The sequence below is a fragment of the Pomacea canaliculata genome, linkage group LG8 (genome assembly GCF_003073045.1).
Source record: "Pomacea canaliculata isolate SZHN2017 linkage group LG8, ASM307304v1, whole genome shotgun sequence".
In the NCBI taxonomy this organism is placed as follows: domain Eukaryota; kingdom Metazoa; phylum Mollusca; class Gastropoda; order Architaenioglossa; family Ampullariidae; genus Pomacea; species Pomacea canaliculata.
In genome coordinates, this window is record NC_037597.1 from 9,390,543 (window position 1) to 9,416,799 (window position 26,257).

Genomic DNA, 26,257 nt, shown 5'->3' on the forward strand with positions numbered 1-26,257 from the left:
TGTGTGAAGGGTGGAGAGATGGTCCGTGGCACTGGCACTGCACCTTGGTCTCAGTTCTGACACAAGATGTCGGACTACTGTTACTGCAATTAGTATACGGGTGCCGGGTATGTCTCGCGCTCTATTCCCTGTGGAGCATGCGTACACAGATTGTTTTGACAGAAATGCTACAGACAACAACTTGTTTTGAAGGCGCGCGAGAGCTTTGGCACGTACCGGGGATCGATTGTGGCGGATCCACCCAGCATCGCGCGTTAGCTGACGAAAGGCGGAGGTACCCTGCTGACACAGGCAATAATGCTGACCTACAGCTGGACTGAATGAAGGACAGCGTGAAGGACGAAGAAAAGTAAACTCTGCCAGTCCATCGCACGTACACTAGAAATCAATGAACCGTAGCTCAACAGTTGGATGGACATCGGTATAGATATAGATGTTGATTACTATTAAAATTTACAATGTAACATCAAAAACGCTAATATCACACGCAGAGAGAGAGGAGGGGGAGCCTGCCACAGAATGACAGAATGGGGAAGGGGGAGCCTAGAGAGAGAGGGTCTTATTGATTAATAGTTGCAGCATTTAACAAATTATACGTTAAAAGTAGTGCGGAAATAGGTTCGCCTTGTACACACAAGCATGTAATCAAACACTCCAACACCACTAGACTTGATGCAAACTTAATTGTCAATCGACCTTATCGCTATTCAAACAAGTTCGTGACTCGACCGGCCAAACATGTCTTCATTTCCTTGATGAGGATCCACACCATGTGTAAGCATGTTGCATCAGCCTGCTTCCTCCACCGCCCACTGCTCGTGCATTCCCGCCACACCCAGCAGACCTGCAGTTGATCTTTGTAATTTATTATCTATCCTTGATTATTTTTGTTTTGTGGTGTAAGTGCAATATAATTCAAGAAGTGGGCCTCTCGGTGAGAATGTTGTCATTTGTTGTCAGAGAAGAAGAAAAGCAGACAGAGGAGACGGCGCTGACACAGGGGAGGGTGTGTTCTACCCCCACACTCCCCATCCCCTTTGTCAAAACCAGTTCGCGCAGTGAAGAACAAGTCTCACCTCCCTCCGACTTGAAATACTGGCATGCCTCAACTGACGCAGGCACAGGTTTTGCTGATGCAACAACAACAACCACCGCCTCCCTTCCTCCGCCAGTCGTCCTCGCCACAACCACTCTGCACCGCCACGACACGCTCAGCTGACGCAATGCCATTGACTGCCCTGTGACCCCCGCACCCCGCTAGCCAATCGTAGGCCGCCATCTCCGCAAGCGAGCGTTCCGATTGGCTGGAGGGAAAGGTCACGAAAGTTCAAAAGCGTGGTGTAGACGGAAACGGCACGGGCTTGTGGTGGTAGACTGCGGCGATACAAAAGGTGGAAATCAGGGATACGCGACTACTTGCTGTCGCATGCTCGGAGGGTGAGCTACTCGCTGGACACTCCCTACCCACAGACAACAGCGCGGAGGTAGATGATCACCGGGAGGAGTTTCATCACCATTCTTTGTGACGTCAGCTCGCTCTCTTTGACAGATCGATCCACCGCAGCATCGACCCCAGGCATCTCTGGTCACCAACTCCACTAAAGTCGGGAGATTCTCGCAAGCTGCAACCTTGTATCTGACAACTATGGAGATAGAACTTCTGAAATCTCTCATTGCCCACGACTCCTTGTGGGTATTTGCTTATGGGTCGTTGCTATGGAAACCATGCTTTAAGTACAGCCGGCAGGTCGTTGGTCACATCAAGGGATTCAAGCGACGGTTTTATCAGGGGAACACGAATTTACGGGGGACACCAGCTAAGGTGAGTGATTCAAACTCATTTCTGATGTGCATAGCAAAATAAAGTTTTTAGTGGAGAGATGGGGAAATGAGGAGATGACAAATGATGATTGCGTGTTTTGTAATAATGTCATCACAACTAGATAATGTGCTAGATGATGTGGAACGCGTTAGATTTTCATATTCCACCTGGATGCACGTGACATCGGCTCGATGATAGAGGGATGGGAGGCGAAGTACAGCCTCCTCCCACACCTTGGTTTACTGAATTACATCATTGTTATTTTCCTTGGGGAACCTTACACGAAGCAGTTCAGGACAGGCAGACGAACGAACTAGCTTGAAACCGTGGACAATGACAAACTTACAGAACGACTGGTGATGCTTACAAGAAGTAGAGTTTAAAGCAAATTAAAACATTCAGCTTCAAAGCATACAGTGGTGCAGGCACCGAGCTTGTCAACACCACCCGTCCTGTTTTTGTTATTGTGCATCATGGCAACGTATACTGAAATCCTCGGTGTTTTGTTGAGGTTAATCGGTGCATGGTAAGGGCAATAATCCCTGACAGTTTCCACTCTCATTTCAAAACAAGATCATGAGGATAACAACCTCGTGTGTTGTCAGCGATCCAGGCCAATACACTATGTGAAATACTGAAATGTTGTTTATATGTCTTGGACATCAGTTGTTGCTCCCTCCTCTTATGTTTAGCTGTTTGTAACGGCAGATGCTAAATTTCTTCATGCGTATGGCCACGGAGGATTTCCCTCAGAGTTGTAGAGTGACCACAAACTGTGTCATCCATTTCTTGTAAATCATATTTACAGAGTACACTACCCGCTTTGCTACGTATTCACTAACCACACCTGTATCGAATGTCTTTATGAAGCTGGCGGTCACCCAAGTTTACAATCCGTGCAAGCTCGACATTTATTATTTATATCCAGTGTAATATATGAACATTCAGCGGTTGCTGACGCGCAAACACCTTAAAGAAAAGATAATGGCGATGTGTGTATTTTAACCATGCAATCGGAGTTTGATTGATTACGGAGTAACTTCAGTAATCTTTACTTGAACGCGATCATAATAAAAGCCAACGGTATTATTTTAGACTTCATATTTAATATTAATTTTTACATTTAATATTGCATACCCTACTTTCGTCAGTCACTGACACGACTACAAAAACACCTCCCCACACCACAGTCGTTTTCTGCAAGTGTGAGGTTAGCGCCCCCGTGACCCGGTTCTGAAGTAGAACGACACACAGACCGAGAGGAGGGCATGGAGGGCTTGTAGTCAACAGGGAGGGGGACACACAGGCCGAGAGGAGGGCATGGAGGGCTTGTAGTCAACAGGGAGGGGGACACACAGGCCGAGAGGAGGGCATGGAGGGCTTGTAGTCAACAGGGAGGGGGACCCAAAGCCCGGCAGCCTACGTCACCGGCAAGTGGTCGGGACTGGCGCTGGCCAGATGTTGTTTATAGTCGGAGACGTGGGCGTTGCCGATCGAAGAGCGCGCGGCAGCGTTCTTGAGCAGACGACATTCCAGTTCAGAGCAGATGAAGCCGACGGACTGTTTAGTGGAGATGACCTTTACAGCTTATCTCACGGTTGACTGCTCCGCTGGTTTTCTTTAGAAGGTATTTAGCCTTGAAATAGTGACCTACATTGCGTCTAACACTCTAACTGATGTTTCTTTTGTTTCAGCCTGGTCGTGTGGCTATACTGGTCCCAGACCCACAGGTGAGTGAAGCAAACGTTACAACAAGCTATTTTCTAGTCCTGGAATCGGTTAGGAAGATGCTCAAACAGTGCTGGGGGAGGGAAACTGTAGGGGAGGGGGACTTGAGCAGGTAATAAAATAAATATCAAATGTACAAATAAATATCAACTGTACACATCTCTAAGATGGTGTTGTGCAGTGAGAGTCATAACAACAGAAATCTGTTAATGTCGATGGAGCTAAGGATACATTCACAAAGACCCAAAGCGAAACTGTTCTCTTGCCGACAAGAAGACCAAGAATGTCCTGAAATGCAGACAGCCTTCTCACTATTTCTGGCTCTAGTGGCCCACTAACTCGTGGTGTGTTTGCCAACTTGGCCGCCAGCAGACATACGAAACACGTGCTTGGAAGGAAACAGAGCTGCAGGGACGACTACAAGAAGTCAGGTGGTTTCTGTTTGCTGCAGTTTATCAGGATGCAAATTTGGGCTTTGGGGGTGAATGACCTGTGAGTTGGCGACTGTTCCAATAAGCTGGTTTTCAGGCTGTGCACTTAAGTATTGCAATGATATGTTAAGGGAAAGTAGGACATTCTCAGTAGAGGAGGGTGAGGGAAAGCGCAGACTGCAGCATGCTCCTCCGCCTGGTTTGTGTCGTGATCCGCGCGTGATCAGGGTGTGCACGGTTCTGGCTGGACGGCCTCCAAACCGGTAGCCTGCACCACTTGGCCACTACCCACAAACTGGGATGTCATCAGGGTTTATTAGCACTCTCGAGTGCAGCATAATGATAAGAACAATGGGCAACAAACCCCATGATCTAGTTTTAAGAAAATGGTACATCCTTGTGTGCATTCAGACTGGACTTTAAGGATCCCAGAGTTTTTGAACCTTTGTGCACGTGCGTGCATGATGCACAAGAGGAGGTCAAATTTGTAACGGGATGTTGGTAATGTTTGTAGGTCTGTATATCGAGAACAAAAAGGTTGGGGTTGTGAGAGTATTCATCCAAAGATAGCATCATGCTACCCAGCCATGATAAAAGCATCCCACTTTAACAGACTTAGTCCTTAGAGAGCATTGTCCGTCTCTTGCATGAAGAATGACAACGGTGATAATGATGTGTTCGCAGGAAGTGACGTGGGGCGTGGCCTACGAGATCCGCGGCAGGCTGCACGTGGAGCATGCGCTGCAGAACCTGTACGTGCGTGAAAACACCTGCGGCGGCTACGAGGGCATGCAAGTCACCTTCCATCCGCGCCCCAGCAACACCAGCGACGACTGCCCAGCCTTCGACGTGCTGTGCTTCACTGCCACGCCCTCCTCCCACCTGTACATGGGCGCCGCTGACGTCACTACCATGGCGCTGGAGGTGGTGGCAGCGCGCGGCACGGCCGGACCCAACACCGAGTACGTCCTGCGGACGGCGGAGTACGTCCACCACCATATTCCCGAGGACAAGGACCAGCACCTGCTGGAGCTGGAGCTGGCCATCAGGCAGTGCCTGCTGACTCTACATCTACTGCCGGAGCATGCACTGACCTTAGGCCAGGTAGCTGCTGTCGTCTAGCATCGATGTGACGTCAGCAAATGTCACGTGGTAGGCGTGCAACCAATGAACGCCATGGCGCAACGTGCCAAGCAAGCTGTGATGCTGTTTGAGCTTACTTTTGTGAGTGTGTGTGTGTGTTGGAGGTGATTGTGTGTGTGTGTGTTGACTGATGATCACCATACATCTGGACGGCACGTAACGGTCTCCACCTCCATGACTAGAAGCCACCTGGTGGCAGCAAGGTGTCAACAGCAGGTCTGTAGACATCTCCAGTGATGAAAGCAAGTAAGAGCCATGCTGTGCTGGTGCCAGCCGCTCGTCGTCAAACGTCCATGAACATTTATTTTCTTGGTATATTTGGGGCTTTTTTAATGAAGGTATTAAGATTTTCATGCTGGAACTTCTTGCCGTTTGCACACGTACTCTCGTCAGTTTTTATTGACACTGAAACACAACCACAGAGCTTGATGGGCTTGTCTCGAACATCGATGGAGTTTGTTGTTTACAAAAGTATTCGGTGTGTGAAACTAGATCTCATGACCTGACAGAACACGCTAAAGAAATGTTTTTCTGACTTGGCAAAGGGGTCAAACAAATTGTATATCATTCCAAAAACTTACAGTCTCCTCCTCCCTCGTGGGTTTGTGTATGTTCAGGGACAATCATTGTACAGGACGCGGCTAAATAGGGGAGAAGGAGTTATGTATGTGATGTTGAACCTGTTTGTGTGCGTGTGTGTGTGTTGGGGTGTAGTGCGTGCGTTTGTGAGAGTGAGCGGGTTGGAAGAGAGAGCGATGCAATGACCATTTCATGTCTCTTGTCTGTTATTCTCTTGTTCCCAACACCGGTGAATGATGTTCACGTTAGTCAAGAAGTGTTTAACTTATTTACTGTTGTCTATGTCAATCACATTGCCAGGGACAGAGCTTAAACATCGACATTCAACATCAGTGTCTCTTCATTAATTGACATGTAGTTCATTTTTATTACAAAATGTTTCACCCTTTATGGTGGGCAGTCTGTAGACCGTGATGTTATGTTTTACACACGCAGGCACGCAAGCACACACACATACACACACAAATTATGTATATTCCGAGACAATCTGTCAGGAGGTAGAGGAGACATTATGAGCTGAAGAGGCACCTACCACTGACCAGGTCTAATCCTGACCTCACACTCATCACAGTTAACACACGAAGGTATCGTTATTCAACACAAAAGAAATATGTTGATTCTTTGTCTCCATTCACACCGATTTTTCCGGTGTTCGTATCCCGGTCAGGGTCTGTTTCTGTTAAGACTATCACTTGATCAGATTTTTACTTTCTCGGGAATAACGCTTGTAAGTAGATGATATGGCAGTCTAGACAATGTATTGTCGGTATCATTACTTTATGTAGTTGTATGCCTTAGGGGCATTTCAAACCACAAAATAAAGGATGCAAATGATTGGTTAATGTGTGGTTAATATGAGTTTGTATGAGAAAGGGATCTGTATGTCTTTTGTTTAAAGGATTTGCATATTCATGTATGTATAAAAGTCTGGAGTTGGAGACATTAGTCCAACTACTTCTATGACAAAAAAGATCACCTGTCCCTCTCCAAAAAAAAACAACAAAAAAACAAAAAACAAAAAACAAAACAGACAAACAAACAAAATGCGGAAAGTCTGCACTGAGAGAAATGGGGTTGCGAATTTCAAACAAAAGCAGTTAATCAGTTTGACGTTGTAGTTCAGCACATCACCAGTCAGCGCAGTCAGCCGTTGACCAGCCTTACCTGGAAGATGACAAGTGTAACATGACATACGACTGCCGACAGTCCATTGTGGTCGAGGGACAGAAAATGTCAAATGCCGAGGATGTCATGCCTGTGGACTTCTTAAGATGAAGACGTGCGGGAAGCTCCTTGGTGGATCTGAAGGCGTTCTTTGCGCTGGACTTTGGCGACTGACTATTTACAATTGATGTTTCCGTATTGTTGACACAATTATCATTTCCACAATGTGTGTGTGTGTCGATGGAAGAAATGTTGAGTTAGGGTCAATTTGTATCCAGCGAGCATCACATGTGATATACAGCATCCTTTAAAATGTGGATCAGTTTTCTTTAAGTACCTATGACATTTGTGTGTTTGTGTACGTGTGTGTGTGCGTACGTTTATGTACAAATTAAGTGATAAACTGTAACAGGACGAGACAGTAAAGACGAGGTCAAATCTCATTTTCCTCCTTCACACGAACCACGGTAATGTTGCCGTGTGTCTTTGTCTAATATTGTTTTGCCATGATCTTCATGTCTTAGGACCTTGTCCCTCCCCTCCCTACTCCTCCAATGTTTTATACCCTAACAAATGGTGGCAAGCTTCGTGGATATGTCCTGCGTTATATATCTTCAGTTTTATCCTGCGCGGCAAGATCCACCCTGACAGCTAAATATGCTGGATGAGTAAATACAACCGAAGACGTTGTCACGGCGTGAACTCTCACCTGTAATTATTTTTATATCTAATTTACAAACCTTTTGTTATACTGTTGTATTTGTCAGTACAATACTTTCAATACAACACTGACTACATCCCCCCATTCGTCACTTCTCCTGCCGCCTTTTCTCTCTTGTCATCATTTCACTGTCATCGCTCCCTCCCCTTCAACCTTCTTTTCTCAGATGATTATTCTTTTTGTCTGTCCCCCTACACACACGCAGGTGCACATACAAACAAGCCTGAAGAGCCTCGCTCCAAGAGGTCACAACACTTGCCACGAAGAGGAAAGGGAGCGAGCCCACAGCATGCCTGCAAATGAGGGAGGACCTCAGCCTTGCCGTGGTCCTGACCTCCCCCATACTTCAGCCAAGCCTCGCAATGTGACCTGACAAGAAGGGCAGGGCGCTTGGAGAACTGCTGTAGAGGTGCGTGCGTGTGTGCGTGCGCGCGCATGTATCTCCTCCACTGGTAGTGCGAGACAGAGGGTCTGCCATGAACAGAAAGACTGCGAGACAGAGATTCAAAGACCGTGCCACGGTACAGCATCTTTCCGCGGTCGCACTCCGCCCTGGATTTATCTCCCCCTCCCAGGAGGCCCTTGCCCTCATCCCCCCACCCCAACCCTCCACCTCCCCATTCCCCAAAACTTGGCTTCTTCTGGCATCCGCGAAATCTCATCTCTCTCCTTCTTTGACCTCCCCCACCCTCCCCCTCCTCTGTCTGATGATGCGCAGAGGCGATCCTTTAAACTGTTCTACCCTCCCATCTCCCCCCCCCCCCCGACTCTCCTCCCATCCACACAGACGATGCATATTGGCGACACCAGACCTGATAACTGCGGGCGTTAATGGGCAAGCGCCCCTGGCGTACTTATGTCGCGTGCCATATGGTTTTGCGGGCCTCGGGACCGTGGGAAAGTTGCCTCCGCACGCGTGCCGCACGTGCTGCTGTGGGTCGGGCCTGCAGCGGTGCAACGATACAACAGTCGTGCAGCTATTGTTCTCGCCCTCCTTCGATGTTTTCCCAGTAGTGACGCAACAGACGAGACTGTCGGTGATGTCACCATCGTGTCTAGCAGTTGCTGATGTGCGCTTGTGTTCGTTGCATGCTTCAAATGTTTAACGAAGCATGAAAAGGTGAGAAGGCGCAAAATATCCTCTACCTTATTACAAAATAAACATTAAAATGAATGCATGTGGAACTATATTATTCTAAATTTATCAGAGCTACACACGATATCAAGATGAGCTTCCACACCCTGAGAAGACAAAATTAATTAATAAAGAAAAAGAAGAAAGTAAGGAAGGGGGAGCACGATTTGGTTAGTACCTGTAATTTGAGTTAACGGTTAACTCGAATAATTAAAAAAGCCCAACTCACTGGACATTGGCAATTTATTGCATAATTCTGACCAACGGTCGCATAGGACTATAGTCACACAGGGTCCCACGTGATAATAAGCAGCAATTTAACTCTGATAAGTAACTAATATGTTCACGTGATCATTATCTATTCAGAAACTAATTTCTATCAATAATCAGGGGGCTGCTCTCTCAAACTTCTTTGCAAGCTTGTCTGCAGCCTATACGGTGTATCGAGAGAAAAGCGTTCAGTCAACATCCTTTCAATCCTGGCAAGAAGGGGTCGTGGTGAGGGGGAATGGCAGATTCCAGGAGCCAGAATCAGCTGTCATGCACCCCTCCCGTCCTGCACACTCCCACAAGCGTATTTTACGCACGCACGCACGCACGCGTACACACCCTGCAAGATAAACCGTGACGCTGACTGCACACAGAAGGGCAAAGGGATTGGAAAAAAAAAAGGTTAGACCTTTTCACAAGGAGCAGACGGCCTATGTTTGACATGTCAAAGCAAGAAGTAAAACTATTTTTTGTTGTGTGCCAGACCAGCCGCGGAGGGCGAAGGTGGGACTCTGGTGTCATGCCTCCTCCCATTACTCACTTTCACAGCCTCACAGCCACGTGGACTTTGGACTTAGCTCGTTTTGTCAGTTAAAATAACCGTTGACAACATGGAGTCGAATCACAGTACCCTCGCCCCAAAACCTTCCACAACTGATTTGAAGATAATCTAACAAGGTTGTACAAGGTTGAACGGAACTCTCCCTCACTCCCTCTCTCTGTGCGATTTAACAGTCACCAGTTTAATTTATTCGTTCCTATGAGATTTTTAAAAATTATCATTACTTTTAGCCCGATATACGAGGACATTCTGACGATCCAACTCTCGGTTCTCGGGGATCTGTTGAACAACACTTTGTAAGCTCTTGCCAACCTCCTGCCCTTCTTTTCTGTCGCATCCTTGTACTGTACTCCAGCATTGCCTTTTCCCGCCTCGATGTCCTTCATTTTAGTTTGTAGTTTTTTTTTTTCGATGTAAGCCCCAGTCATTTGTTGACGTCTGCCAACACTTCATCGTTGTTGTGGTTTTTGTGAAAGACACGCATGATCTGTTTACACCATTCCATTTCCATGGCATGCTTTTTTTTTTTTACTTTTGAGATTCCGATGACAGGATCAAAGTCTCACAATGTCCAAGATGTCCAGGTATACATTGCAGCGCAGTAAAGTGTCATCGATCCATACAACTGTTTATTTGTGCAAATGGTTCAAAGCATTATCACCCTCATTAACGATAACTATTTACAATTTCTTAATTTACGAACAGCGTACATAGCTTTTTACAATATTATGGACTATATCATTGTTAATAAATTTGATTCTACCTATGTTTTGATCATCAAAAAAACTTAAACATCGTACTCATTTAAGATATACTACAGTTAAAAACATCCTTAAAGACAATGAACACAAATACCTAAGCAGATCATACAACAGCACACGTATCTAGAAAAGAAAATCTGGCTGCCTCATATCGAGAACCAAGCTTTACAGAGAAGTTTCTCCCTTCTCGAAATTTAGCAAGCGTCCAGATGCGAAGCATCCTCACTCGCCACATGACCTTTGACTCGGGTTTATTCCCTTGCAACATGCACCCCGCAGTCTGCAATTTTCAGCTCTGAGTACCTGATACCTTCATACATTCTTTAGCTCTTTACGGAACCAATAAGATGTTTGGTTCCACTGCTGTCTTGTGTGGCATTTCTCTACATGTTGTCTTTTCTTCCTCGTGAAATAATGGAGTTAACCGAGAAGTTGGATCGACTGAGCCAGTGATAGGACTTGCACTTCGTCCATCTCCTTCCATCCAACCCTCAGTGTTTTCGCAGTAAGCCCCTGGATGTTATGTTGTTGCAATACATGATCACTAAATCTGATGTTTTTGTAATGCTGAACCATTGGATATGATGTTTATACTTTTGTTTTTTTTTGTTTTTTGCTTTGCACTAGTTCAGCTTCGTGAAGAGATCAGGGAATCACACAGCCATGGAATGGCGAGTTGTCTGTCTTCGCCTGACACATGGCTTACAAGCCCCGGAAGTAATTTACCCCGGGTTACGAAAAGGCCAAGCGACAGCAGCAGGAGCTAACCCAGTGGTCCAGGTGTACGGAAGTGACGCTGACGACGTAGGGGCTGGGTGGGGGAACATGAACACCGGAAGTGGTGTTTGGTGCTGATGGCTGGAAGGTGAGCTGCTTGGTGGCGGTGCATCTGCTGTTCTTTATCTCAGACTCGGTGTGTACGAGTTAAAAAACAGAACAAGCTGTTTGAATCCTGCCCTGGCCCCAACACGTACAAGTCCAAGAGTTATTTGCATGAAGGTGAACAAATGTGTAGATACAAGCAGCGAGAGGAAATCCTGAAACACTTGGACAGCCCGACCCTCTCCACGTCCACAGTACCTTTCGTTACTAAAATATTTAACAACCTTCGATGGTTACCATGTAGTTGGTAGCGCATTTTTTTCACTTTCTGGGCTGGAATTTCTTTATCCGCGACTTTTTGCTGTTGTCTCGGAATGTATGAACACTAGGGTCAGACTGGACGGCACTTAACACTTAAAGAAGGCGAAAGATAATCTTAGTGCTTGAACTCTTTGTCATCTAAAAGAAAGGCTGACAGCCAAGACCCTCATCACTCAGTCGGGTTATTTCTAATGCAGCTCTAACGTGTGAATAATTGTATCCCAAATGAAGTAATGTCGTTCACCAAAGACAGAAATTGGTGAGTTAATCCATGTCAACCATTTTGCTGCAGTTATGTGAGTTCATAAAATAAACATGCAAGTAAATGCGGTCTTGTGGAATAGACTCATCAGGTTTATTTTCATTATGAAAACTTGCGTCCACGCAATACAATCTCTGACTCCAAAGCTTTGAGGAGGCAACTTGGTATACAGCCATTACAACGAAACTTTTCACGGACAGGACAATGAAAGGGTATCTGTTGCTGGTTTCATCGAAAGAATTCCAGTGATGATGTGACCAAGCTTGCGCCCAAGTTTCTCGCAAATCAGACAAGCTAGGATTTCATGGGAGCTGGGGATGAGTGACAAACATCTATTTTCACACCATGGCCAACCATCACTGTATATGGTGTACATTATATTATAATACACTAATGGGTATCATCAACTCTGTCCAATTCGAGCATCAATTACCCCGCATCCCGTACCAACACGATTGTGTTCTCGTAATGCAAACCAGAGCGTAGCAATAGCAAGGCAGGATGCTACATAGGAACTAAGGATGCTGATCATTAAATACAACCCTGGCGTCACCATGAACCAATCTGTCCTCTCGTGCTGCAACTTAACACACCAAAAGAATATACATGACGACCTAACAAGATTCTATCCTCAAAAGAACTCCGACTCCCCACTCTCCCTTGTAGGATTGTATACCAAAAGTGAGTGTAGCGCTTCAGAACATACGACTTCTGTGAACTCCCGCACACACACGCCAGGCTGGAAGTGGTTAAGTGTACGCTCAGGTACTGATGCCAGACTTTCCCACGCTCCGCCACTCTGACCTCGTGTTTCTTTTTGATGCGTTGATTGACAGCTACGCACACGCCGCACATATTCTGTTGTCATAGTGATGATAAACAGTGCGCTCGTGCCTCTTGCACACCTCCCCGCCAGCGACTTTTTCCCCACTCTCTCTTTTCCTGCCCACTGGGGGAGGTAAATCAGAGACAACGAACGGGAAAGGAAGAGAGGGAGAAAGGAGGGTCGAGGTGTACATCAAATGCGGTTCACTGAGCGTCCAAGCGTCAATGCTGCAGACCACAGCTGCGCTGTGCTGCTACACGGACCGTGCCACACACTTAGCATGCACGTGAATATACTTCAGGGTCTGCTCATCATTTATCAGCCTTCACACGGTCGGCAAGTAGTTACTAGCAGACGCTGCCCTACCATCTTGTATTTGCTCGGCAATCACGACCACGAGGTAACATACCCTACTTTACGCGTACTCCCCTCGCCCTACACCCGGAATTCTGTCGTATGTGGCAGACTGCACTAGCACTCGGCGCCAGCAATTAGTACTATTCGTGGAGGTGAGGGGTGGAGAAAAATGGTGGTTTGTGTATGCACGAGGACCACTTTACTTTCAAGTGTGGAAGAACATGGCGCTGCCTGCCTGCCCCGCCATACTAACGACGAGACAAAGATTCCCCGTTCGTTACTCAACATGAACGTGACATTCCCCACTAAATAGAATGCTTAAGACGGGACAAGCCGGCAAATAAAAGGGCGGAGTGCTGCCAAGTGAGGGACCCCTACTGTCTGCATTATAGGTATAGACACTACACCTCTTTCACACGTGCGCGCACGCAAACTGAAGGGGAAGTGAAACTCGCTTTTGCCAGAGTTAAACATACTTAGTCCCACTGTACTGGCAACGTACTGGTCCGGTTAAGAAAGACTTCTAAGCAACTATCCTCTGAGATACACTCGTGTGCTACACGGTAAGGCAGGCGAGTTCATTTGGGAAACTTTGCCCCGCCACCAGCAAAGATCCCGTTTGCTGAAATTTGGCTTTCTTTACATATGCATCAGTTACCATTCCGTATATGTAAATCTTCATATAATTACATATAATATTACATCCAGCTTCCTTGTGCAGGTAATGTTTTCTACAAAGAATCTTGTGTGAAGAATCTATTTCACTAATAAAATTGCATGCACTGTCATTCCACTCAAGACTGGATGCATAGAAACTGTTTTATCAACCAACAAAAGATTTTCAACATGGCATAGAAAAATATCAACAGCCAAGTCTTTGTCGAATTATAAAATAAAGCACACTTATCTAGATAAGACAATACTGAAAGCTCTGATGTCCATTTGTGACGATGTACATCTTTGATTAGGACTTGCTGGGCTAGTTGCTCCACCACACACCCTTTGGAAAAAAGTGCCACCTTATCAAGCTTATATGAAAACTGTTGTAAAATCAGGTCAATGAGCAAGCACCAAGGGCTATTGGGGGTGAGGGCTGTCAAAATTGTTTAAAATAATTCAGCCTTCAATGATTTCACAAATCTGTCTTCAGGTAAGTTTTCTTTCAGTCATAGGCACTTTGTTCAAGTTTGCCAAACATCCTGCATAACACCAGCACATTTCCTCGTGCAGATGTTAAGGAATGATTTCATAGCCGCTTATCTTGTTCTCAGTGTTACCGTGACACAGAAAAGGTTTTTATCAGTTAGGACTGGTGTAAAGAACTGTGAGAAAAAAATAGCAGCTTAATATAGGACTTTAGGGAAGAAAGCAACATTTAAGACTTATTTACAGAGCCAAAGAATTTGTATCTGCTAACATATTGTAAAACAACATGTACAAATTTACAATTATGTGCATATAATGGAATATAGCAGTACAGGATAAAGGGATTTTAAATTATTTATGAAGCTGTTTACTTTAAAACCAGTGATTTTTTTTTATTACAAAAATAGTGATCTTAAAGTAGACTAACTCCAGTTTATTCAAATCTGTTGCCCCGTGCAACAGGCCTTCCGTGCAATCACATTCAATATCACACTTGATCAGTTAAAACTAGAATTCTGCATCCTTCACAAGGTCAACAGTTTCTTCAAAACAACTTAAGACAAAAATTACTAAGTTGACAAGTTATAGGTGACAATATCCCAAATATATTATTTTCCTTGTCACAAACATCACAAAAGCAAGAAAAAGCATGAAGGTCAAAAGCACAGGACAACAGTGCTGAAAGTTTCATAAAGGAAATAAGCCTATTTCCTATTCTTTCCTAACCACAATAACAACAATAATCTACACATAACTGTATTTTCTTTATAAACAAACAAACAAAAAATCAAACTTCTGGGCACTTGTGTTCATAATCAACAAAGCATAAGCAGGAGCAATATCTAAGGCAAAAGTCAATACATATCCCACGGGTAAATCCATTCAAAATTAAACGAATAATGATAAAACAGAGTCTGGGTGGTTTTTAGGACATTAACATTTCAAAGTGATACTAAATAAATTGACTAAATTGAAGACTAGTAGTGCCACATATTTTTAAGGCTTTCTTGACCAAACATTTTCAGGTGCATACAAGGTCACGTAAATCGTTGTGCAGATGATTCAACACTAAATATTAGTGGTAAATGATCTGCAAGTAACAGATTTGTCAAGTATGATAGAGCTTATTCAGTTTTCCAAACAGCTGAACACTTTTGTTTCTTAGCTCTAAGTGTTATCCTACATTTTGCCCAGTGAAAATTCTGTTTGTAAACTATTCACCTAGATTGTCTATCAAATCCGCGAAACGAGGGCAACAAAATGTCAAAGTCATACTTAGATTTCCCCACAGCCTTGAGAGCTGCTTTTCAAGATCATTCCTCCTGAAAGTATTTACGCTCGACAGCTAGAGTACTTGCATAATGGACAGCAGCTTCACTCTGTGTCAAACACTTAAGCTATTTCTATTCTTGCAGTCTTCTTTCTCTTTCTTTCAGAAAACAAAATCTGAACCACAAAGGGGTTTGCAATCAAACAGGTCCAACATACTTGCAAAATATAAAAACAAACAGTAAGGCTCGACTTAAAAAGTTTAACTAAAAACCCAAATTTTATAATACCTAAACAAATGCTCTGATTAATCCTTTTTCGCTGCAGCCAGAGTATTTTGTTCAGACTGACCACTCAGTTTCACAAGTTGACACAGGATTTTTCACCCTTCTTGAATTTGTACTGCTCTACTGGCACAAAGTTCAGACATCTACCACTTTGGATAAGATGTCTTCAGGCTTCAATAAAACCATCAAACAGTAGGGGTATTTCGACCAGAGGAACCTGGAGGGCAGGGTGACCCACTTGCACCTGCACACATCAAGAAGTGATGTATATGAAGGAAAATTAACATAAACATTAACAGTCAAAAGTTAAGGGAGATAAAAAGAGTAAGCATCGTCTGTGGAAAGTTGTATCAAACTACTTTTGGGGTGCCCAAAATTTATTCCCATGCATTTTAGTCAACAATAGACTAATGGGCTGCTGCGAAATCTTAGCTACCCCACTCCTGACACAGTCGCTCCATCTTACCAATTCCTGTAAAATTATAGCCATATGCTGCATATGCAGCTGTCATGCCAGCCTGGGCACCAGCAATTTCTGCTGCTGTCATTGTCTTTTTGGCACTTCCTCTCCCTCTTGGCCGGCGTCCAACACCCGATCCTCTTGGACGTCCCCGCCCTTTCTTGGGAGGTTTTGTAGGTGTGCTAGTCACTGATATCAGAAAAGCACTTCCATTAAAAAATAAGGAAACTGAAAACATATATGTCAGAAAACCTAAACAAGTTAAAAAATGATCCCAAAAGTCTTAGGCCAAACTAGTTTCGACGTATTCCCAAATCCATAATCTTTTTTTGTACAAATGAGTTATGTCCCTTCCCTACTTGCCTCTGCTGTCTCCCTAGATCTTATCTATTGCTTTAAGCTTTCTCTTGTACTGTATACAGGCAGTCCTCGACTTACGACGTTCCATTCCTACTTCGCGTCATAAACTGATTTTCGCTGTAAGTCGGATCATACGTACATACTGTACATAAAAAACATAGTGTAAGCACCTATCCTAACCTAACACCTATCCCAACATAGTAATTATCAAAAAACACATATAAAATATGTTAAATAATGAAATAAAATGCACACCAAACATGCAGTTTGATGTTTACGACGCAAAACCATTTAAGTTGAAACAAGGCTTATACAGTAAATGGGAGATGTGTCGTAACCCCGAAACATTGTAACTCAGAGCCGACGTAACCCGAGGACTGCCTGTACTTGTGTTATGGATTGTTTTATGCCTGTGCTACTGTTATGACATACAGACCTCTTCTTTCACTAACGGTCTCTGCAGACTACCTTTTGTTTTGATCACCATTTGATTATTTTTGTGTGTGGTGAGACTGCTTTTCTGTTTCTCTATTATCTTTTGTTTATTGTCTATGGACCATGCAATCTCCCTATTTTTCCTTCTATAGGCCATGTGATTTGTTACCAAACTTTTCATTGCTAAGATTTCTGTTGCATGCATATACATGACACTGACTGCACTCCCAAAGAAGAATGTTTAGCCTGCCTTTTGTTCAAATTTTTTTCAACTACTTTTTAGTAAATACTTCCTAGATGCCAGAACTGATGACTATGTGCACCTGGCACCTTATTAATCATGTATGTGGTGTGTCATTTTTGCAAAGCAGAGTGTGTTGATAAATAGCATTTTCCCATGCAGTAAGTGCACACACAATGCAATACCATGAAAACTTGCTAAAGTACCTGGAGGGAAAAGAGTGTGAGCATCATCAACAATGACAAGCCCACCATCATTGCTGCTGTCTTCCTGTGCTCCTCCTACTAAAGATGAAGACTGCCATTCACTTCCTACAGACATCTGAAAGTAACTTTGAAACTGTATAATCACCATCAAGCAAATGCAAAATTAAAAAAAACCAAATCAACAGATCTTAACTTGGAACTAAAGTAATGTTACCATGCATAATATATGCATAATGCTTTCATACATGTTTTCAAACGTGACCATTCTCTCTTAAACACAAGTATCTCTGATCACAAGTATCACTGCTCCCACAAAAAGACTGACGGCACAAATGTACACTACTGACCACAGACTGTGGGCTGGTTGGCATAGAAAAGGAGTCATGGCTGGCCAGGGACTCTGTGTCTGGTGCAGGGATAGTCACATTGACTTCAGGAGTTTCCATTTTGCTACGTTTGCTTTCTCGTTTCTGTTATTAAAAATGGTTCAAATGTTACAAAAGCAAAAGGGAGGGATGGTAACATTCTGGTATCTTTTATGGGAAATGAATACAGGGAGTGCAAAATTAAGTGCCTTATTACTACCAAACACTTGTAAAGAGAATTCATTAAAACATAAGTTCATATATTACTTCTGTTAACTTGATAACTGCAATGTTAAAATATCTATGCAATATTTAGTTATTTGCATCGTGCCATCATGAGGGTAGGGGTAACCCTCTGATTTAAAAAATACCTTGTATTCCTTTCGTTTGCGCCTTCTGCCATCTTCTTTTTTCTCTGCCTGCCTCTGGCGCACTGTGGTGAACAAAGGTAACAAAGGCAATTTTGACCAGCACAAATTATAATACAATTAAAACAATGTCAAAGACATGATAATACTGTAGTGAAGTCAAGGCACTAAAACATAACACAAAAATAAGTACATACAAAAGTAAATCAGTACACACAAGTTGTTTCCTTTTGCATTGTTAAAAAAAAAAAAAACTCTGAAGGAAATAATTTAGTTAAGTCAACAGTTAGCTTCATATCTAATTTGCACTCACTTCTGCATTGTTAACAAAAAATATTTTTATGATATGAAACTAACTTTTGAGGACACAATCATTCACATGCCCTCGAAATCTGAGGCATTTTGCATGTGCACTTTTTAGCTTTACATCTGTAAATGAACTGCCAACAAATGGCAAGTGATATAAACTCCAGATCCAACTAAGAAATAACATGAAAATTAAAGAACATAGAAAACTGATAAAAGCAAATGCCCTTGAAGTGTTCCTACTACAATAATGCTGAAGGAGAATAAACCAATTGGGGCACATTTCTTAACAAAGTTAACAGCATAACTCAATGAAAGTGTATTATGGATATAATGCTATTATAATTTTAACAAGTATTAATCTCTTGTCCCTAGATTATACCTGATCCTTAAGCTTCTAAAGAATCTGACTTACATTTCTTTTCCATTTCATCATCATCAATAAGAAGGGACACAACCTCTGTTGGTTTAAGGGTGTCTGGTCTGTAACTGCCTCCAGAAATAACCATTTTCTGGATCTACAAAGAAAAAATATATAATATTCAAGCATATTTTTAATCCAAAAGAACTTATGACTCAATCACAAAGAATGGCAGTACACTTGCATAAAACAGCGCATTGTATTATGATGTTAAAGCAGTGAGGGTAGATACAGAGAGGCTGCACTCCTTCTTTGTCCTTGTTAAGAAAAGTAGTGATGCAGTTGCATCCCTTTGAAACGTGATGCTACCAGAGTGCAGCCTCTCTATATCTACGCTCTCTGGTTAAAGCAGTACTCTTCCATAAACTTTTAGAAACTGAAAAGATTACATTACCTCACTTTTCTCCTTAGCACGCTGCAAGATTCTCTCTTCAATAGTTCCCTGGCAAATGAGGCGATAGACTGTGACCTGTTTTGTCTGACCAAGTCTGTGGGCTCTGTCCATGGCCTGTTGGTCAACTGTAGGATTCCAGTCGCTGTCGTAGAATATGACCTGTAGTATTAAAAAACTAATCAGTGCTTTATTAAGCTACACTCTTTGTTTCAAAGTTCTGCAAAGTAAATTTTGTAAAGTATTTTAGAAATATTGAAAACTTGAACCCAAATCAATTTCTTCAAAAATATACTTAAAACTGCTGTAAACAGCAAGCCCACATTTTTATTACGAAAAAGAGCTTCACATTTGTGCTTAACCCTACATTTTCTTTAATATTATAATTATTACCATATCAGTTTCATGTCTGTCACTATAGTCCAAAGCATTCAGAAATGAAAAGAAGCCTTACTGTGTCTGCGGCTGTTAGATTAATGCCCAGGCCTCCTGCACGTGTGCTTAGCAAGAAGACAAAGATGTCTGAGCGGTTCTGGAAGTCTGCCACCATATCCCGACGATCTGAAATCTTCGAACTGCCATCAAGCCTCATATACGTGTGCTTTCGACAGACCATGTACTCCTAACAAGCCAAAGAAAGAACAAACTACAAAAGTCTTTAATGAACTTGACCTACAAGTCTTCAGGGTGGGGCTGGGAGGGAGATATTTGAATTAAAAATGGCAGAAAGAATTTGAGTACATGAAGTTTCTGCCGCTGCAGTCTCTGCACACACAATCTTAGATCTTTGATCTCAAAAGATGCTGAATACCAAAGCTATTCTAACTATATATCGTGTTTCAAAAAGATGCCTTGTATCTATACATACAAAATAGTAAGTTATTCTCCTTACCTCCAGCAAGTCTATCATGCGTGTCATTTGTGAGTAGATAAGAACCCGATGACCCTCATCTTTAAGCCTTTGCAAAAGGGAGTCCAAGATGTAAAGTTTGCCGGCATCGCTTACCAGGGACTCCTTGTCTGTTAATGTGCACACACACAAAAAGACAAAATCTCAACAGCAGAACTATCTCATGTATCAAAAATGCTCCTAACTAGAAACTTTCACTGGTTAGTTTAAGTGAGATAGAGAAAACGATAATAAAAGTAAAATACTAATTCCCACTCTGCATCTACATTTGTGATACGTGGCATTTTTATGACTGTGTTGACACTTAATGATGATTAATACTATATCAGCTGTTTTGTTTTACTCTGGCTGTATTATTTTTTTGCAGGTTTTCATTAATTCTTGAAACTTGAACACAATCTTTTGTCATCTGTATTAAACCTTACAAAAAAAGAAAAAGCGTTACATTTAAAAAAAACAAAACATTTTGCCCCCTTCTATTTTGTGAATTAATATTTAAGAAAAATGCTAATAAAAATCCTGAAAATTCCACAATGCAGATACATAAGAACATAAAGAAACCCAAATGGCACATTAAAATTGCTGTACCAAGAAATATCTATTTAAGAGAGAATGAAAGTAATGTTAGTGACCATCCTTTCTTTCTCTAACATATATAAAAGGTCAGTTACCTACAATGATTTTCTCCCTTCTCTGTATTTACATGCGACTGTACATGCACAAATTATATAACAGAAATTAAAGTCATGTACATGTCCAAGTCACCAATAATTAGGAGAAAAATGCATTAAAACAAAGCAAAAAAGAAAAAAAGGCATGTAAAGTTAGTGCAAAACAGGTCTACATGACCTTAGCACTCAAAGGAACCTGAAGGGCAAGAATTTCTTTAACAGAAATGAACATTGGCAAAGATGAAAGAATCAGACATTAATGGGTGGGAAAGGTTCACCTCCAATTTTTGGCAGAGATAACACTTTTTTGCTAGTTTCCCCTGTAATTTTATCTGCTCATAAAATCTGTGGAAAAAAGCACCTAGCTTCTTCAAGAGCCCCCACTTCCTTGAAACATTCTTCACCCCATCCCCTAACCCCCCCCCCAACTATTTTTTTGAGGTTAAAATTGCAGGCTCTAACTATCTAGCCCCTATGCTGCTGAAATGATGCCCCAGGTTGTGCTGACACAGATACCTTGAAAGTTACACCGACCTTGCATCCACCCTCACCTCTGCTCCTCTCCTAAATTACCCATCTATTGTCTTCAAGACAACCAGGCTCTCATCCATACATTTATGTGTACACATGTTGTCAGTGCAGGGACGTACAATCAGTAAAAAAAGTGTTAGCATTCAGATATGGAGGAATACTAACCGGGCCTTTACAAGCAAAAAAAAAAAAAAAAAAAAAACCAACAACAACTAATCCCCCAAACCAACTAACCTGCTTAGATATATAATATTGGTAAGATATGACTTAATATCAAAGATCATAATTCTCAATATAGTACAATTTATTATTTCCATTTCTTGTGCTACATAAAAATCACAGATAAAAGAAACTGTATAAAAAAATCAATGGTTGGGGATATCAATCTGTTAAATATATTTACTTTGCAGCCTTATAAAAGATATCTTCATTTCTTCACAAGTATAAGGAAGCAACATCAGAGACCTAAACCTGCATATGGTTTCTGTCTCACATACACTTTACCATATAAGCACATATTCAAGACATGCTTTGGTGAATTCAGCGATTTTTAAGAAAATTATGATTTAAAGGTTAAAGTTTCTGAGTGACCTTGATATAGGTAATTTGTTTCAAATTGATGTGGCCTGGTAAGAAAAAGCTTATATGTACTTATTTTAAAAAAAGGAGGCATGGCTTCAAAAGAAAAATGAAGCAGTCCTGCGATAGTATAGTGTCAGTGAGCTGAACGATACTGAGAGCCAGCGCCAGAAACAGTAAGTGCGGACAGTTTAAGGCTCCATGGTCTGTAACCATCAGTAAGTGAAAATATATGTTCAGAGATTATCTACAGATGAGACAGGCAGTTTTTTTCTTGGATACCTGGAAATGCCAGCTACAAGACAAGAGAATTACAACAGCCAATCCTTGAGAACACAAAAGCACTGACTAGAAATTTGATTACATCAGTGGTGAGCTAATGACAAATGAAACTATTCCCTTTTAAAGTAAGCAACTTATGAGAAATACTGTGCTTGAAAGTCAAACCGATTACGTGTAATACATAAACTGGGGCCTCAGAAATTGGTCACCCAGAGTGTAACCCTTGTCTGCTGCAAACTAGTTGCAAGCACTGGCCGTATTTTAGAGGGTAAAGTGCGGCGGCGGCGCGGAGGGTAGCTGCAAAGGGCTAAGCGCGCGCGGGATAGGAGGCTCAAGAAGTCGGCGAAGCAAAGCAACATGTCAGAGCGAGCGAGCGGGTAGGCTGGACGATGGAAAGTGCCGCCGGCAGGAGTGCGGGACAAATTAAACATCGACCCTGGAGGGAAGAAAGGGAAGCACGCCCGAGTGCCAGGCACCTGGTCAGCAGCTTCCCCCAACTCCAACCCCACACTCACTGCTTGTCCCCAGTGATTACACGGCTCCACAGAGCACGACCCACTCAGGCCTGCAACTTTAGCTAACAGCTTGCATAGACACTGAGGGTTGTGGATTTCTTTCCTGCCCAAAACGTCCCCGAAGGTGCAGGAGAAAACTTAAACTAGGTCTTCGCCAGTAAAAAAGAAAAAAAAAAAATATCTAAGCTATACTGACCCAGTATACGACATAAATGTTCTGTTGCCGTCCAGCAACTATATTATTCCCACGAGGTTCTTCCACTGGCCTGTTCTACTCAAGCGCAAACCCAACGCAGTTGCCAACTACCAAACCTTGACCTCAACCGAGTGTTTTCTTTGCTCAATTATTCAAAACAACTCCACTTACCAAATAGATGACAGCAGCTTCAATTAAACCAGTCACAGTTAATCTATTTGAAGTAGTCATTTGAGAAAATGAAAAGATTGAGGTCGCTCTCGTGTGTGTGTGTGGCGCAACATCGAGGGGATAATGTCGCTGTTGGTTCACTAAGATCGTGACACCAGCCTGCCAGCAGTGAGCACAGCACTTGAACCAAGCTTATTTCGTTCAATATCTGACACGAGTTCTATGTTCCAAAACATATGCCGTGATCAAGTACTGCTCATTTCTTTTCTTTTTTCCTCCTCCGACACTCCTTCCCCTACCAGAAAAAAGTGGAAGAAATGGGGAAAACCCCTCCTGAACAGTTAGAAGGGTAGCTGATCTGACTCTCTCGCGTTGCATCTATCTCGTTTGTCTACTCGGCACCGTCAGTGTACAAATGATAAACTATTCACGGAACAACCTAGAGATGACTAGTTACCATTCGCTACATTAATCCTTTCAAATCGACCACAGCTTTGAGAAATTTGACCACCTCTTTTCACGGCGGTGTCCCTGCTCCAAAGAAGTACTTTTTTTTCTTGATAAAACAATGTATTTAAGCCTAGCTTCCATCTGCGTGTAGCGCAATATACCCAGGATTTTGTTAAGGCTTGCACAATACATTGCATGAAGGCCTCTGTTTAACACAGTCACGCCAACTTAAGATATGCTGTTTTATAAAGTAGCATCAAACTGGCCCGCTTTGTCGTGATGAGCCATACCATGCTGCACGCCGACTACTGTCTACTGCGTCCAAGCAAGAAATGTTTGTCAGATATGTATCTATAAGCCACACACCTTTGAACATTGTCCATTTTTGTTAATAATAATGGTGACTGGCCTAATTATATCGCATGACTAATTTGCATTGAGAATTGTGGTTTTGTTTACATAAAACGAGCAACAAAAGTGTCATTATATGACCAGTAACTTCTGCACTCCCATAGTCAAATTGAGTCATATGTGGTGTAATCGACTTGGTCAAATCTACCTGTTTGTGTTCTAATCAGTTTAGGGTTTGAGTGCATTTTTTTTTTTTTTTACAGATTCACCAGATTAATCTTTTATGCAACTTTCTTGACCTTATGGCAACGAGAGGATTCACTTCATGTTCACTATCATATTTTAGCCTCTTTACTGACCTAAGGGAGACCATCTAATTTCCATACTCGGGGGCTCATATTTTGCATTATCCATGTTTTTCAACTCTAATACTGATAACTGACGCCAACTGTTTTTTCAAAAAACTTATGTATTAAAAAAATAAAACTGCAGATAGTTTACAAAAGCAATATAGCTTTGGGTTACAAAATAATCTTGTGAGATTACTAGAACCTGATGTAAAGGCAAAGAATGAAGGGAGTTAAGGGTGGATTTATTTGCTTCCCTCAAGAAAGAGATGTAGAAGAGAGGCTGCTTGATACTCACCAGGTATCTGAACTGCATGCCAGCCAAAGTGTGGATGTACAGCAGATATTCCTGCTGGAGGACTGTTGTGAAATCGGGCAGCAGTCCAGCGGTGTTCTTGCCATAATTCAGGTGTGCCGAACAAAAGAGACTGTCTTGCTTCTAAAGTGCCACATAAGCTCATGCGCATCTTGGTCCATTCAGCACTTCGGTCTGCACAGTAAATACTGTGAGCTTTGCACATCACCTGAAATACAACAGGCCACGCTATGAATACTGCTACACCACTATATGCTTGTCTTCTGATACTGCAAAAAAAAAAAAAAAAAAAAAAAAAAAAAAGGCTTTCAGACCAGGATCTGTTAATAACAATAAAAAAGCACACAGTGGAAAGATCGAGAATAACCAGTGTCACATGTAGTCCAACACTCCCAGTATAGGTACAGAAATGATAAAACATTCTCTGGGATCTATGTATAGATTCACCCGAATTCTAGACACATTTTTTTGATAAAGGAAATGCAAGATAGTGCTGACTGCTCAGAAGTCCATGTGTGCCCTTTATTTCTGTAAGCGAGAACTCTGTACGGGCTTACAGATCTGTTTCTGGATAAGTTTTCTCATTTATAGCAGATTTTCTCAATGTTCAGCTGATTTACTTGCTTCAATTTGCATTTTCAAATGCTGCAGAGTCTCCATTTGAATATCTGGCCTATGGTTCATCTTTTAATCTTCGGTCCCTGCTCCTCGTGGTATTGATATCATCTTTATCATCAAGTTTGCTGCTTCTGATGATGATTGTGATATTAGATATTGCAGCTGACAAGGCTTGTCTTCTGAGGCAGTGAGCAGCTCCTGCATGGAATGACCAGTCCACTCCATGTTTGCCAACCAGTTCTTCCTTTATCCACACCAAACCAACCTCTGCTGCTTCACTATTGTGAGGAGGTTTCTAGGGCCCACAAGGATGGCAACAACACTGTTTGAAGTTGTTGGTCTTTTTGTTCCATGAGGGAGATGAAGAGCAGTCTTCAATCTGTAGAATCTACATCTTGCAACCAGCTTGTGCAGAAATCAGTAGTCTAAATTATCAGACTGGATAATGGCAGTTAATTACGCTTTCATAGGAAATTCAGTGTTTCACATCTATAAAAATGTAAAGAGGATTTTAGACCCCAGATAAAATAATGGGAAGAGGGGTATGTGTCTGTAGGGTATCAATCACAAAACCCTGAAGATTTACATGATCCCTTATTCTGTGATCCTTTCTCACACATATGCTTCATTCTAGCAACCTGATCATTTGACATGCACACAGAAACGCTATATGGTGAGCACAGCACCCTGTACATGTGCACAGAATGTCAACAGTGTAATTTCCACCTAAATAAACATAACTTACCCTGGGAAGAAGTGTATACACCAACAATGGGATAGGAGTGGGCTGGCATCTGACCATACGAGAAGGTCGCCATTTGTGAGGATGTACACCATGAATCATTTCTTCTAGAGTGGGACTTTTAATTGGAGAATGTACCTACAGAAAAGCCATCATAAATCATACAAACAGAGGCCAGTTAAGACACAACACAAAATTGTAACAACATATACCACCGCCTCCATTCTACTTTCAAATGTTTCTGCATTAAAATTTTAAGATAGCCTAAAGAATATTTCATGTTAAAAGGTTGCTGTTTTATGGCACCATGTAATTTTCTGCAGAGATGCAATCAAGGTGTCTAATGACCACCATGACACAGTGATAAACTGATGGAAAATTTTTCCTCAAAATCAATAACTTCCTATAGAAATAAAGAT

General features: G+C 42.4%; 2 protein-coding genes across 2 annotated transcripts in view; one reads left to right on the plus strand and one right to left on the minus strand.

Annotated features, from left to right (window-relative positions):
* Positions 1–1,333: 1,333 nt before the first annotated feature.
* LOC112570755 (glutathione-specific gamma-glutamylcyclotransferase 1-like) lies at positions 1,334–6,539 on the plus strand. Its single transcript, XM_025249357.1, has 3 exons — positions 1,334–1,822; positions 3,517–3,552; positions 4,666–6,539. The coding sequence occupies exons 1-3, from the start codon at positions 1,646–1,648 to the stop codon at positions 5,101–5,103; spliced, it is 651 nt and encodes a 216-aa protein (XP_025105142.1). The 5' UTR covers positions 1,334–1,645; the 3' UTR covers positions 5,104–6,539.
* A 7,170-nt stretch (positions 6,540–13,709) lies between these two features.
* LOC112570751 (DNA helicase INO80-like) overlaps positions 13,710–26,257 on the minus strand; it is a 38,962-nt gene continuing 26,414 nt past the window's right edge. The window contains exons 26-36 of the mRNA XM_025249349.1: positions 25,842–25,976; positions 24,461–24,686; positions 20,052–20,179; positions 19,614–19,781; positions 19,163–19,321; positions 18,763–18,865; positions 18,045–18,106; positions 17,656–17,778; positions 17,309–17,423; positions 16,073–16,255; positions 13,710–15,850 (exon numbers count right to left, since the gene is read on the minus strand). Coding sequence (XP_025105134.1) covers positions 15,792–15,850; positions 16,073–16,255; positions 17,309–17,423; positions 17,656–17,778; positions 18,045–18,106; positions 18,763–18,865; positions 19,163–19,321; positions 19,614–19,781; positions 20,052–20,179; positions 24,461–24,686; positions 25,842–25,976 — 1,461 coding nt within the window. The 3' untranslated portion in view covers positions 13,710–15,791. The remainder of the gene's footprint in view (positions 15,851–16,072; positions 16,256–17,308; positions 17,424–17,655; positions 17,779–18,044; positions 18,107–18,762; positions 18,866–19,162; positions 19,322–19,613; positions 19,782–20,051; positions 20,180–24,460; positions 24,687–25,841; positions 25,977–26,257) is intronic.

What these genes read in the sequence shown, in the direction of transcription:
- LOC112570755 (XM_025249357.1), top strand. Translation starts at nt 1,646, where the DNA reads ATGGAGATAGAACTTCTGAAATCTCTCATTGCCCACGACTCCTTGTGG. An exon ending in TACGGGGGACACCAGCTAAG is followed by an intron (nt 1,823 to 3,516) that starts GTGAGTGATTCA and finishes CTTTTGTTTCAG; the next exon opens with CCTGGTCGTGTGGCTATACT. An exon ending in TACTGGTCCCAGACCCACAG is followed by an intron (nt 3,553 to 4,665) that starts GTGAGTGAAGCA and finishes ATGTGTTCGCAG; the next exon opens with GAAGTGACGTGGGGCGTGGC.